This window comes from Leptinotarsa decemlineata, unplaced genomic scaffold (genome assembly GCF_025532065.1).
Source record: "Leptinotarsa decemlineata unplaced genomic scaffold, Ldec_3_MD MMD2_tig00026330_RagTag_RagTag, whole genome shotgun sequence".
Classification (NCBI taxonomy): Eukaryota; Metazoa; Arthropoda; class Insecta; order Coleoptera; family Chrysomelidae; genus Leptinotarsa; species Leptinotarsa decemlineata.
The window spans coordinates 5,067,315-5,080,605 of record NW_027412690.1 but is presented as its reverse complement, the minus strand read 5'-3'; the positions used below and the strand labels follow the sequence as shown (position 1 = coordinate 5,080,605).

The 13,291-nt window shown below is 31.8% G+C and overlaps 1 protein-coding gene and 1 long non-coding RNA gene across 2 annotated transcripts; one reads left to right on the top strand and one right to left on the bottom strand.

The window, feature by feature from the left end:
- The first annotated feature begins 261 nt into the window (after window positions 1-261).
- On the top strand, window positions 262-6,821 carry LOC111512589 (uncharacterized). The gene is made up of 8 exons (XM_074183154.1): window positions 262-742; window positions 2,018-2,143; window positions 2,198-2,334; window positions 3,378-3,478; window positions 3,557-3,706; window positions 3,883-4,114; window positions 5,663-5,855; window positions 6,688-6,821. The coding sequence occupies exons 1-8, from the start codon at window positions 635-637 to the stop codon at window positions 6,736-6,738; spliced, it is 1,098 nt and encodes a 365-aa protein (XP_074039255.1). The 5' UTR covers window positions 262-634; the 3' UTR covers window positions 6,739-6,821.
- Window positions 6,822-6,900: 79 nt separating this feature from the next.
- LOC141485745 (uncharacterized) lies at window positions 6,901-12,384 on the bottom strand. The gene is made up of 2 exons (XR_012467405.1): window positions 9,153-12,384; window positions 6,901-8,899 (listed from the first exon to the last, which is right to left on the bottom strand). It is a non-coding gene; the product is annotated as an uncharacterized lncRNA (long non-coding RNA).
- Between the last annotated feature and the right edge of the window lie 907 nt (window positions 12,385-13,291).

Below are 13,291 nucleotides of genomic sequence, written 5' to 3'. Positions count from 1 at the left end.
TGGTATCTAGGGGTCTTTGTGGACCGACTTCAAATGTAAACAAACTCTCCATAACACCTCATCACCCGCCCCCCCCCCCCCGCCACCCCCCCCCCGCCACCCCCCCCCCGCCAATAAGTTGTACAGAAAAGGATAATACGATACCCGTTTGAAAACACATGTATAGTATTAGTATAGACATGGCAACTCTATGTCATATTATTACTCTGAGACGCAAACAATGAAAATGAAATGACACTAAGTGAACTGTCATCTGTCATATCATTAACCTGTGCTCATAGACGTCACTGCCTATGTTGTTTGTGTTAACCTGAAAAAGTAGTGTTTATTTATTTATATTTTATCAATTCTTGATGTTTTTGAAAGAATTTTTTGTTGATTCACAATCTCGGTATAGATTCATTGGTAGAAATATAGTATGTCTGTTGAGTCAATCAACATTCTCTCCGAATATATTCACATCATCTGACCGAAAATACAATAATTTTTTTCCAAAAATGGAGATTCCATCATTATTATTTTGGAGAAATTCGACAACCACGGAAACCCTACTAGTGTGACTCCTCTAGCAATTGAATATCCATTTATAGTCTTCAAACGGTTATTATTGAATCCTTTGGTACACTTGGACAAAATGGATTTTGAACTAGCAGGTCCTAGTAATGGAGTTGGGCCACCGAGAAAGAAAATGAAGCATTCCGCTCCAAGAGATTCCTCTCGAAGAGATTTAGCGAGCTTTCCAGTGAGTACCCTATAAAAAAAGCAAAAAATGCATTTTTCTTCATTTTTAGAATTACTCATTTCTTCCAATGACCCTGTTTAGTATACAACACGTCAATCACTAGAAAATCGTACATTACACAAATTCCCTTGCTATGAATGCACAGTCACTAATTACGAAACTATATAAAAACACAAGAAATAGGTACTTCAATATTGGTTCATATAAAAAATCTCACAAATGGATTTCCAAGAATTTTTTCATATTGAGATTGTAATATTAGGTTCCAAGTAATCATTCAACGCTCCACTGCCCAGACTAATTCAAACTTGTCCAAATGAATCCATCTACCTAATAAAGCAAACTGATTGTGGTTTTTTGGTGGATGGATGATCTTTCAGATCTGACAAAAATTCTACCAAATATTGAGAATCTGAGTCTAGTACTTTAAAACCCTTTCAGCACCTTTTCTTGTAGAGTAGCCAGTAATTCAGACCGGATACAATATGTTGAGTCTTACTATTGAGAAAAGTTTTTCAGCAGTTCATTCCAATGTGAGCTTCACTGCTTGGCTCTCCAAAAATATTGTTATATATTTATGTATAAAGATGGTTCCATCAATCTCTTCACTCACACTTGAACAGTAGCATTTTCAAGTAATACATTATTGTGTATTATTGTAAACTAGACAGTTTACAAAACTGCAAAACATATTTTTTATACAACATTTTTCACTAGCGTTTTCATACTGATTGTCATCAAGTATCTACCAATTCTCCACTTGTCTATATTTTAACGGAAAACTTGCTAAGAAAAAAAACTTTTTCTTCCAGTTCCTATATGAAAGTTCTATACATGACCTACATATCTTCGTGAAGACTTCATTTTGAACTTATTTCCATTCTTCCTTCCTTTGAAAGATCCCCATAGTTTTTGTACAAAGATGGAGGAGTAGATAGCCATAAAGTTTTTATTTTTAATTTTTTTATCATGGTAAAGATCTGTGCATCATTGAAAGGCGTCAGAATAAAAGAGCTGGGATTACTTTTGTCAGTGAGATTCCAATTCTCAATTTTAAGTATTAGTTTAATAAATTTTTGGAAGCGTGGAGTGAAGACACACCCGAAGAAGCAATTGTATGGCGAAACACGTATTGAGTTTTTTTAAACTGTTCACTAAAACTCTCACAATAAAGTGTTTTTCAGATATGGAAGCATTCAGATATTTTCAGTATACTGTGGATTTTCTATTCCTTCAGAATTATGTATGTTTTTTTATGCAAATATTTCGTTTCAGAAAGATGTTCTCCTTAAGATATTTGGATATTTAGATTTACAATCCATAAATAACTGTGCCATGCTGTGTTCTACATTCTATAATTTATCGAAAGAAAGCTCGTTATATACATCGGTGACATTGAAGGTTCGTACATTTTAATTTTGAATATTTTTGAATAACTTTCACATTAATTTTCAGTACAACATGTCCCCTCATTTTTTAGAATCGTTAATAGCCAAAGTTTCTTGTCCCAAAGCAGTTTCCATCAAATATAAACCATTAGATCAGCATGCTGAGAAAGAAAACCTTTTGATATTTGAAAAATATGTTGAAATGTAAGTTTTTGGGTTTCAGTCATTAGCACAATTTGTAGATAAGGTTAATTGATTTGATTTCTAATTATTTTTTTGTTCTTCAGGTATTTCTTTATATTTATATATTCATTTGAACTATAGAAAAAAATGTATACAGATTACAGCAAAGTCAAAATTGTAATGATTTCTGTTAATCAAACACCCCCTATGTTCAACCCACGACACGTTTTTTTGCCAGAGCATTCGATGTAGTAAATAAATCACAAGTAAAGTAACAGAAATTATCGTCTAGGAAAATAACATTTAATATGAAGTTACTTGAGAAATCCTTGTATACCCGGATACTATTTTAGATGCACTTTAGTCAATATCTCATCTAATCTAATCACTCAAATATTGAAAGTCAAGGCAAAACATTCAGTACAAAGCATCAACTTGGTTTGATAATAATTAAACAACAATTAATTTTAGAAAAACCTGTTATACCATTGATTTAGAATTCGCACTGTATTGTCTGTAGGTATTTATGTTACTTAAATATTTTGTATTGTCAGTGTCATTCAATGTCAAGTAAAGCCTTATTCTTGCCTAGGATTATAGGTACTATTCTATTGACTTTTTTCACATACATAGTGAAGGATAGGCTACTAAAGCCAGACCGATTAGAACTTGATCCAAACTTCAGGCAAGACCTGACAAAATGTACAAGATTATCTCCATAAGGATTTTTTAGTGTATAAAAAATATTTATAGGAAGCCATTGATATTCGGAATATTCTAATAAAAATAAACTATCAATAATAATATTCTAGAATGTTCACAGTAAATTATATTTAAAACATATTTTGCTACAAGATAGCTTCATCAATCACTGGGGATAGTAACTGATGAAGTAACTGATCAGTTACTGGGATTAGTAACTGATGAAGCTACCATGTAGCAAAACGCATTTTAAATAAAATTTATTGTGAAAATTGAATAATTATTAATATAGATAGTGTTATTAATTTTCATTGAGTATTCTTAATTCAATTTTTTTTTAATCTACTGTTTATATTTTTTAGATTATTAAGAAAATGTGGAGAACATCTTTTATCTCTGAAAATCGAAGGTTGTCGAAGTGATAAAGTATTACTTAATCTGAAAGACTGTATCTGTTTGAAAAGTAAGAAATTTATTTTCTTGTAAATATACTTCAAAACCGTGTAGACAAACCCCTTGTTAATATTATTAAATTTTGTAGGGCTGACCCTGTATAGGTGTAAGAGCTCATTCGATGTTCTAGCGTTTCTCTGTCATTTAACTAGCATTAGTTTCACCTCTTGCCATTTTCCACAGAAAGTAGTCAGTGAATTGATCAGGGCTAATCCAAATCTGAAGTACCTATTTTTATGTAAGTACAGCAGCAAAGTATTTTCAATTGGAGATTTCCTAAAGGTCGACTAGTCTAGCTTGACTTCTGGGATGTATACAAAAGAGAATGAGAGGTCGCAATGCAACCAACATAGACAACTACCAGAGGTCAAGCGAGAATGGTCAACTTCAGTAGATTGTGCTTTCTGTTTACAGCAAACAATATCAATGTAAATGCCAATGAAATCTGCGAAATTATGTCCAAACAGAATCCTGAAATGATGGAAGTATATTTCAATGAGAGGAAGAAAGTGCGGGCCAAAAGCTTGAGAACTCTAGCTAGACTGACTAATTTGAGAAAACTTGTTCTGAAGTCGAGTTCAGGTTTTGAGTGTGACCCTGAAGATGCTCTGGAACTGTTGGCAGCTGGTTGCTCTCGTTTGGAGAAGTAAGTGATACTTATCAAAAATATTCCACTATTAAGTAGTGTATGCTTTGTAACCTTGATATTTGGAAGAATGGAAAAATTACGTCCCATTAGGTGAGACTGTATAGTCAAAATTCATAAAATTCAAGTCAAAGTTCAATTCATCTAGAGTATAATCTATGGAAATTAAAAAAATGAACAGAAAATGAAGTGAAAGAGAAATTATCTGTTTTATTTCAGCCACAGATCTATATTGTGACCAGTAAAGTCCGCATCATATGAGAAATTTTTTATCAATAGTTTTATTCGAAATTTGACTTTGGTATGAATCTCTGCTTCAATATGCTATTGTATAGCAAAACACGTATTGGGATTTTTGAAACTGTTCCTTGAAAATATCACAATAAAGTGGAGTATTCCTCCAATCATTACTAAATTTCAAGTGAGATTTTTCGCTGGTCACGCCATCTAGAAGATAATAGATGAAGTGATCTTTGGGATTTTTTTTTAATATCTTCATCTGGATTTTCGAAATATTTGAAATGAAGGAATTTTGTTTTATTTTCAATTCGTTATCGTTGGATATCAAGTATCGTTCAAGTAGAGTGTCATTCCTTATTTGTCTGTTGTCTTGGTTTAGTATTACAGTTATTGGATTTTGTGTTTGCAGTTTCTCTTTTTCATATTCTTTAAGAAGCAAGATCTTGTAGAAATCATTTCCAGTATTTTGTGTATGCACTGTTTGGAACCTTTAGTGTAGTAATGAATATTACTGGAGTTCAATCCCAAAATCAAAACCGTTATTTTTAACTCCTCGACACGTGTTTCAATCACCAAGTGAAACATTAAACGGTTTAATCTTTCTCTTGAAGAATAAACAGGTTAATCTTCCTGTTGAAGTTGATCACTTGGTGATTGAGACACGTGTTGAGGTGTTAAAAATAATGGTTTCGTGTTGGGGTTGAACTTCAGTAATATCCAGTATTTTTGATAAGCTTTATATGATATTGTGAATTCATCAATAGAGTAAGAAAGTTTCCTCAAACATGTAAATGAAAAATGGTATATTTCCCAAAGAGTTCTTGTATATTTGAAGAATCTGGCAATCATGGAGATATGTCTCCATACCGATTTCTTTTTTATTAGAGCTCAATTACAGATTGAAATATGCCCCTTGCCAATAGTGGAGTCTAGTGATGCCTGGAGGAAATCTCACATTAAAGTGTGTTTTTTAATATGTTATAATGGATTTTCATCAAGTATTGGTCAGTTCTATCATATTTTTAAAGATTCTAGAATACTTCAGCATATTCTCAAACACTGTATCAGGCATCAGTTTCATAATGGATAATAAGTTTTTAAGAGAGAGCAGATGAAATCTACCAGTTGTGAGTTGTACAGGGTTTAACCGTAAAGTTATACATTAAAGTTATTAGTTTAGTATAGTATAGTTACTTGACTTGCTGTGTTTATTTCCTGAAGTTGATAAATTAATTATTGAAAATTATATAATTTTACTAATTAATAAATACAATATGAATAAAACTCTGTCCTTTCATTATTTTCTAGGTTATCTATTCATGGTTGGAAAGAAATAAATGATGATAATTTCATACCCGCCTTGCGAATGTTCACGCAACTAAAAACTCTCGATATGAGAGGTACGAGTATAACAATAAAAAGCTGTAGAGACGCAGCACTCACTTTGCCCTTATTGGAAACTATAGATGTAATTGAATGCAATAGGATCAAAAGACAGCAGGTATGTTAATGTATGATTTGTTCAATTAGCAAAAACTTTGTCTATTTGACATTCAAGTGTGCAAAGGAGTTGTCCACGAAAAATTTTTAAATTCGTATTGTTATTCATGAGCATAGTTTGAAAATACACATCAAGTTGAATAAAAACAATTCATAGTAATGATAATGTGTGTGTGGGAATGTCTGAAGCTGTTCTAATGCAGTTGATTGATGAAACATATTTATTATATCTATAACTTCGGATTTTATTCAAACAAGAGTTGAATTAGAATCCAATTCATCCTAATTTGAAAAAACTCAGGAACCTGCTAATTTCTAATGTTCTTTTAACATTGTTGATGAATTAACATTTATTTGTGTATAACTTAGTTTTTCAGTATCTGATGGATAAGAGATGCATCAATTATTTTTGTATTAAGTTGTCTACTTTAGCTGTAATATCTCAGTAGATACTCATTCAATTTAATGGAAATAAGCGCCAATCGAATCAGTACACTTTTGCCAACTCAACACAAGTTATTCATTCCATCAGTATATAAATTGTGTGCTCTGGATTCGATGAAGTCGACGAAGGCCGTTTTTACCTGAAAATACTACTGAATGAAATTCAATAGCTTTTGTTCACTCACCTATTCATTTTTACAGTATTATAAGATTCCAGAGAAGCATTCATTAGCATTAAGTGCTTAGGAGTTTAAAATGTATATCAATGACAGTATAATATTAGATTTTATAGAATATGGTGTCATTTTTATTACCGTATTTTAATTAGTCTGGTTTTTTATTCTTACTAGTTATCTTCTAATCATTCTTGAATGTTCTTTTTGTTGTAGTTGATTTCATTGCGGCATGACTTTGAAGACATTAACATCCCCTTGGACTGACAGCAAATGCGTTTTTCTCTAATAAAATTGTTTTCTATCCTAAGTTCTCTTTGTAAATGTGTAAATAAATTAGTTTTATAAAATCTTCGATAAATTAATTATTCCCAATGAATTGTGATGATAAAGTTGTAAGGGTCAAAATATTATTGGATATGCTCACAGTTGAAACAGAAAATTGTCATTTTATTTTGTCAATGATGAAATGTTAGAACATTTTCTTCATCATAGCTGCAAAGATGAATCCAGCAAAATAAAGGAATGTTTTTGTTGGTATGTAGTACTGTATCCTCTGGTGTTAAATGAGACTAGCAAATTATGAAACCACCATGAAAGCACTTTTCACAACGCACATTATTTCCTGATTGATTTGGTCTTTATTTGGTGAAGATCCATAGTAATTTCACAAAGTGAAATTTGATTTTCACAAACTTTATTTCAAAAATTTCATGATATTTTTCACTGTGATAGCGAAACATGTCATGAAATTTTAAAAATAAAGTTTGTGAAATGAAATAGTTTCCGGTGCACTTTGTGAAAAATGGATATTATTTTGTCAACTAGGTTGACAAGTCAAACTTGATTAATGAAACTCATGTTTGTTAAATGTAAATAATGAGGGATAGTGTAATATAGGGTATGCCAAAAACATTGATTAATATAATACTGATACCTACATCCTTTCCTAGTTCTCTGATAACTTGGTATTTTTCAGATAAGTAGTGTACTTTCCCAAAAATAGAAAAAATAAAATGTTAATTTTCATTCAATAATATTCCATGGTATATCATTGAAAGGAAAGAAGCCTTCTTATACACCTGTACTACTAAAAGTAAATATCCTTTCTATTTATAGCAATTTGTTAGTAAACTGACACAGATATTCTTCACTATCTTTAAATTATTTTTAAGTGTTGATGTTATAATTATCCAATGTTTACTGCTCACAAAACTTTCCATTCTTAAATATCTTCACCCATATCACCTAACTGAATAAAATTTACAAATGTAAATGTAGATTATATGTTCAAAACAAATATTACCTAATAGCTTGTTTACCCGTTTCGAAATTAATAGTGAATCACCTACAAAACTACAACTATGAGAGAGTATATCAGCAGATCTGATAATGTCCCAATATTTTAGGAAAATTTGTGACATGATTCACAGTATTTTACTGTTATTATGCTAAAAATGTCACTATTGTTATTATGCCAAGAATTTATGTTGTACAGCTTGCCAAATGACAGATAACATCATCAAAATACCTTGAACTTGAAAGTATAAACATGTTTCATTTGAATACAAGGAAAGTTGGGATTGAAGTAGCAAAATCAGTATTTATCTCAAAAATGACTGCAGAAATTATAGAAATGTCCCATGTACATTCAACATTTTGATGCTTATACACATGAGGAATTGTCATAAAATAAAAATACTGAAAAAATTAGAAAAGAACATATCTCCTCTTAATGGAATTTTTTACAGAATAAGAAATTTCCACCCCTTAGATTTTAAAAAAATACATATTTACCCTCATTTATGCACATTTGCAATATTTTATTTCTATTTGGGGAACTTCTAGTAAATCCATAATCAAACCTCTGAAAAACCTTACAAAACGAAATAATTAGAAACATATATAAATTACCATATTTGGAAGCAACATTCAACTTCTACAAACCAAACTATTCATTAGACTTGAACTTACTGTATCAATCCGAAATAAGCTGCTTCATTCTTTCTGTCAAGAATAATACAAATAAATCAAACTTTAGTTTTACTGAAATTGGACATTCATGATCATGTCACAAGATAAACCGAATCCCTATCAAAAACTAAAACACAAATAAATTTTGAAAAAAAGTCATGATGAACCATTATTTATATACGCTGACTGTTCAAAAAATAATGTGAATTTTCATTTTTCTCAAAAAATATCAATTCTTCATTTTATATTTTGTCCTCTTCAAAGTAGTCCCCCTTGATTAAATACACTTGTGCCATTGTTTTTACCAATCCTTCAAGCAGTTCTAATTAGCACTGTTTTGTATGTCCTTGAGCTCTCTGGAATTTGGCTTTCAACTCCTCAATTGTCGCAAAACGCCTTCCTTTCATAGGTCTCTCCAATCTTGGGAACAGGAAAATGTCGTAGGGGGCCAAATCTGGTAAATACGGTATGATTAGTGTTGTTTTTTGTCAAAAAATTACGAACAAACAATGACGATTAAACAGGTGCGTTATCGTTATGCAAAAGCCATAAATTGTTTTTACACAACACCGTATTGCTACTTGCAAGCGGCGAATAACTTCAAGATAATACTCCTTATCGACCATACGACCATGTGGCAAGCACTACACAATAGTAATCGAAAAAAATAATGAGGGAGTGGCAAGCTTGTTTTAGTCATGGCTCACCTGGACTCTTCCATTGGGATTGGGAGGATTGGACTTTGGTTTCGAATAACTATATACCAATGATTCGTCACCAGTTCTGACCCTTTCTGGATCGCCATTGACGACATTCAACAATTCCCGAGCGATGCTCTTGCAACGGTTTTTTAGGTCAAAGTTCAGAAACGAATTTCGCTGCCTCATGCTTCATGCCCAAAATTTCCAAAACTTCTCTGATAGTGATTTGACGATTCTTCATAACAATTTTCCTTACTTTCTCAACATTTTCATCGGTTGTTGATGTGCTGGAGCGTCCAGGGTGAGCGTCATTCTCATCTTCTTGGCCTTCTGTGAAAAGCTTATACCGTTTGTAAACAGTTTTCTAACTCAGTACAATCATTGTATGCAACTATCCATATTTTAATATAGCCGAACACACAAAACACTTCCAACAGCTGAAACTGAGAACATATGTTTGAGACGAGTGTACCAACATTTTAAAAAAAGCTAATTGAATGTATGTAGCTCGCAAAAATTGAATATTCACATTATTTTTTGCATGTACCTCGTAAATTGAAAATTCCTTTTAAATAATTATTCTTAGATCAGTTTTTATCTTGGCATATTTAAGAATAGAAAGAGGTTTCACTATTATTGAATAAGGAGAATGAATAAAAAATCATAAATCATCAGACATTTCTTGCAACTGTTAATTTACTCAAAACCTTGAATCACTTTGCGAATTGCAATGCTTAGAAAAACTAAATGGTTTTGTTTTTTATGCTAAGCAGTTAATATGTATTTGAAAGTTAAAGAATAAATATTGATCATTCACCTTAATTCTAAAACTTACCTGGACTTACCTTGTATTTTTATAAAGTTGAGTATGTGATCCAATCATTGTGGTCATAACGAATTCTTTTTAAAATATTTGGTGGGGTTTTGCCCCAGGAAAGGAAGGATGAAGGAGAAAGGACAAGGATTAAGAGTAGGGAAAAGGATTCAAATATATCAACAAAAATACTATTACATTTGCAAAAGAGAACAAGCTAGCCAGTTTATCCAGACAGATTTGAATATCAAGTTTAATAGTCAACAAAGGTTTCCATTCATTCAGAAAAGTAAAATTAAATTTAAAAAAATCCCTTAAATTTGTTCAAAAATTATTTCTTCGGAAAATTTCTCAAAAAGTTCAAAAACATATTTTTCTCTCTAATACACTTACTTGACTTTCTGGGTAGCAATTCAACATATTTTGAAAAAACATTGTTCAGTGATGGAAAATCCCAATTGGAAGTTTTGACTAGAATATTGAGAGAATACATAAATATGTTTATGAACCCATACCTAAATTAATGAATTTAGTTGACTCGCTTGCTTTCTTCTGCAACAATTATAAATTCAGATAACATTATTTTATATATCAATTTATCAGAAAAGCATAAAATAGAGAGGAAAGGATGGGAGGTATCACAGATTTGAGGATGAAATAGGTAGATATTTTTCTAACAGAATTACATATTGCAAATGTTCAAATGGCTGAAAATTTTGTGAACAGTTTGAGATCTGAGATTCTAAAACTAAAAACTAAAGCGAAAATATACCATCAGAGATCCTACTAAGCCCCAATAATAAAGAAAATTATAATCTCTATAATTTTTTCTTTGTTAAAAACAAAAATCAAAAAACTAAAATGACGGAACCTCTAATGACTCTTTAAAACTATCACCAATATTGATTATTGCACATCAATACAATTTGTGGAAATTATAGCACAATATTGAATGATGACAAACAAATTGTAACAGCATACAAATCCAGTTTTGGAAACATCTAGAAAAAACGTTCTAGATGTCTGGAAACCGTGGTATTGTACACTCATTTAAAGCTTTGATTTCTTACAACTACTCTTAAATTCTAGAATGATTATACATTTGTACTGTACTTAACAAAAATACTCGCCATAATTGACGATCAGAATAGATAAACTGTTTTAATCAAGGCAACAAGGTAGCATTCAAATTGAAATCTGAGTGATAATAAATTCTACAAAGATGAAATTGACTGGACTTTGAAAACGCTTTAAAGATGTTCTATTTTCATTCCCAACAAACCTCAGCAACATTCAAATAAAAAAATCAGTACTTCCGATTAGTTATCGGTGTATCGAAAGTTAAAAAGACTGTTAGGAATGATGAACGTTCGAATGTTGCCTCGCTGCCGACACGATTTTACAAACTAAACATTTATCACACGCATCTTTGAGCTTCTGCTCACAATTACAAACTCAAAAATTATACTCTCACAATTTTTAACAATTGTACAAAATCACAATTAGAAAGAGACTAAGTCAAAGTTTAAAACTAACTACAAACTAGGCAATCACTTTTTGTACGAATGATTGCTATATCACAGTGCGGCTGAACAGGACAATCATGTCTGAAGCAAAACTTTTACATCGCTACTGGACCGTCTTCTCTTTGTTTTCAAAGGTAAAATGAGAGATGCACATACAATTATAAGGTTGGGTCAACAAATCTGATATTAAGATTATATTTTGACGACTAGCGTTAAAAATATCAACCCAAGTCTCACTATTTTAAAATTCAATTTCCTCACTAATATTTATAAATTTATTTTCAAATGGAACGACATAATAATTCGAATATAATTTTCATCAATAACTGACGCATTTTTTTTTTTTCATTTACTATAATACTGTTTTATTGTCAGAATAGTCCCTGAAAATGGTTTCCATAAATACTTTGAAATTGTTCACAAGTAGAAAACACCTTCAGGAATGACAACAAAAATATAAACGGAACTCTATGAAATAATGAATATCAATAAACAGGTGCTGAAGTGGAAAAAATGGGGCTGACATTTTTGTAACTGCGTGGGTATTAAGAGCTTCACTCGAGGGACTAAATTCAACCCAATATCAAAAGTGTTACTAATTATTTTTCAAGTTAATGGAAATGGAATATTGATTTTGAACACATTAATAAAAATAAATAATAGTGAATAAATTCTGAATCCAATTGTTTTGTATATGCTATCTCAAAATAAATTGTTAGAACTTCATAAAATATATCAAGTTCTGAATTATATAACTGATATATTGTCGTGTTCACTCGCTACCAAACTCTCTAAAATTAATCACATATTCTCGTTATCTGTTCACTTTATCGTAACAGCAAGTACAGAGATCGTCTGCCAAATCTACAGTTTGCTGCGTACTGATCTACAGGTCAGGCATGTACGTTGATCAACATGTGGCGTTGTGTTACGTCGTTCAGAATGGACATATTTGTATGAAATGGCAACACAACTTGTCGACTAGTTTTCATCCAGTCTTGAGGAGGCAGAGGGAGAGCCGAAGGGAGCGGGGGCTCTGAGAATTTACACCCAGCATAGTGGGCGGCCACGGAACTAGGAGAAGTGCTGAGACTAAACCCTGAGTTACGATGAGGTGACTGGGAATGCCCCCTTTTCGGAGTCAGTCTTTTAACGGAAGATTCGCTCTTGCACGGGGAGCACTTCTGGAAGGGAGAATAAGAAATCGCGCGAGCGTTAGAAGTAACTACTCTTCCGCTTTCTAAATGCCTCTCGGACATGGTCATCGTGAGCAAATGTTCGAAACAATCAAAGTCTTTTTCTTTGTATATATGATATTATAAACTTTTACCTCTTTTAACACATGAAAGACGAGGAATTTTGCGTTTAAAAACATTCAATCCCAATGAAAATACCAATGACGCAATGACGCATTAGCTTTCACAAAATGGACGATGATAGCAGGCAGATCAAAAACAAAGGCAAATCCATATGTGAGATAATATCTCCTTGTTTCTGATATATCCAAAGTTTATTTTCTAAGCGTGGCACTATCACAAATAGTCAACACAACTCACTGATCAAAATACTGCTTTTGAGCGCAAAATTCTAGAAAATACTCTCCTTAAATCTTAATATATCAAACAATCAAGATCACCTTGAACTGAAGTGCTAAACTGGCTGAACTGAATAACAGACAAATTCTAAACCAGAGTTCCCAACTCTCAAAAATTAATCTCCCAAAAGCACACATCAAAAACCACTGAATTCATTACATGAGAAAAATCACATGCGAAAATAAAAAATAAGCAAATGATGTGAGAAAT

Bases quoted from the DNA above. Each gene is read 5' to 3' on its own strand.
- LOC111512589 (XM_074183154.1), top strand. From the start codon at position 635: ATGGATTTTGAACTAGCAGGTCCTAGTAATGGAGTTGGGCCACCGAGA. The intron at 3,479-3,556 runs GTAAGAAATTTA...TAAATTTTGTAG, and splicing joins AGACTGTATCTGTTTGAAAA to GGCTGACCCTGTATAGGTGT. The intron at 5,856-6,687 runs GTATGTTAATGT...TTTTTGTTGTAG, and splicing joins ATAGGATCAAAAGACAGCAG to TTGATTTCATTGCGGCATGA.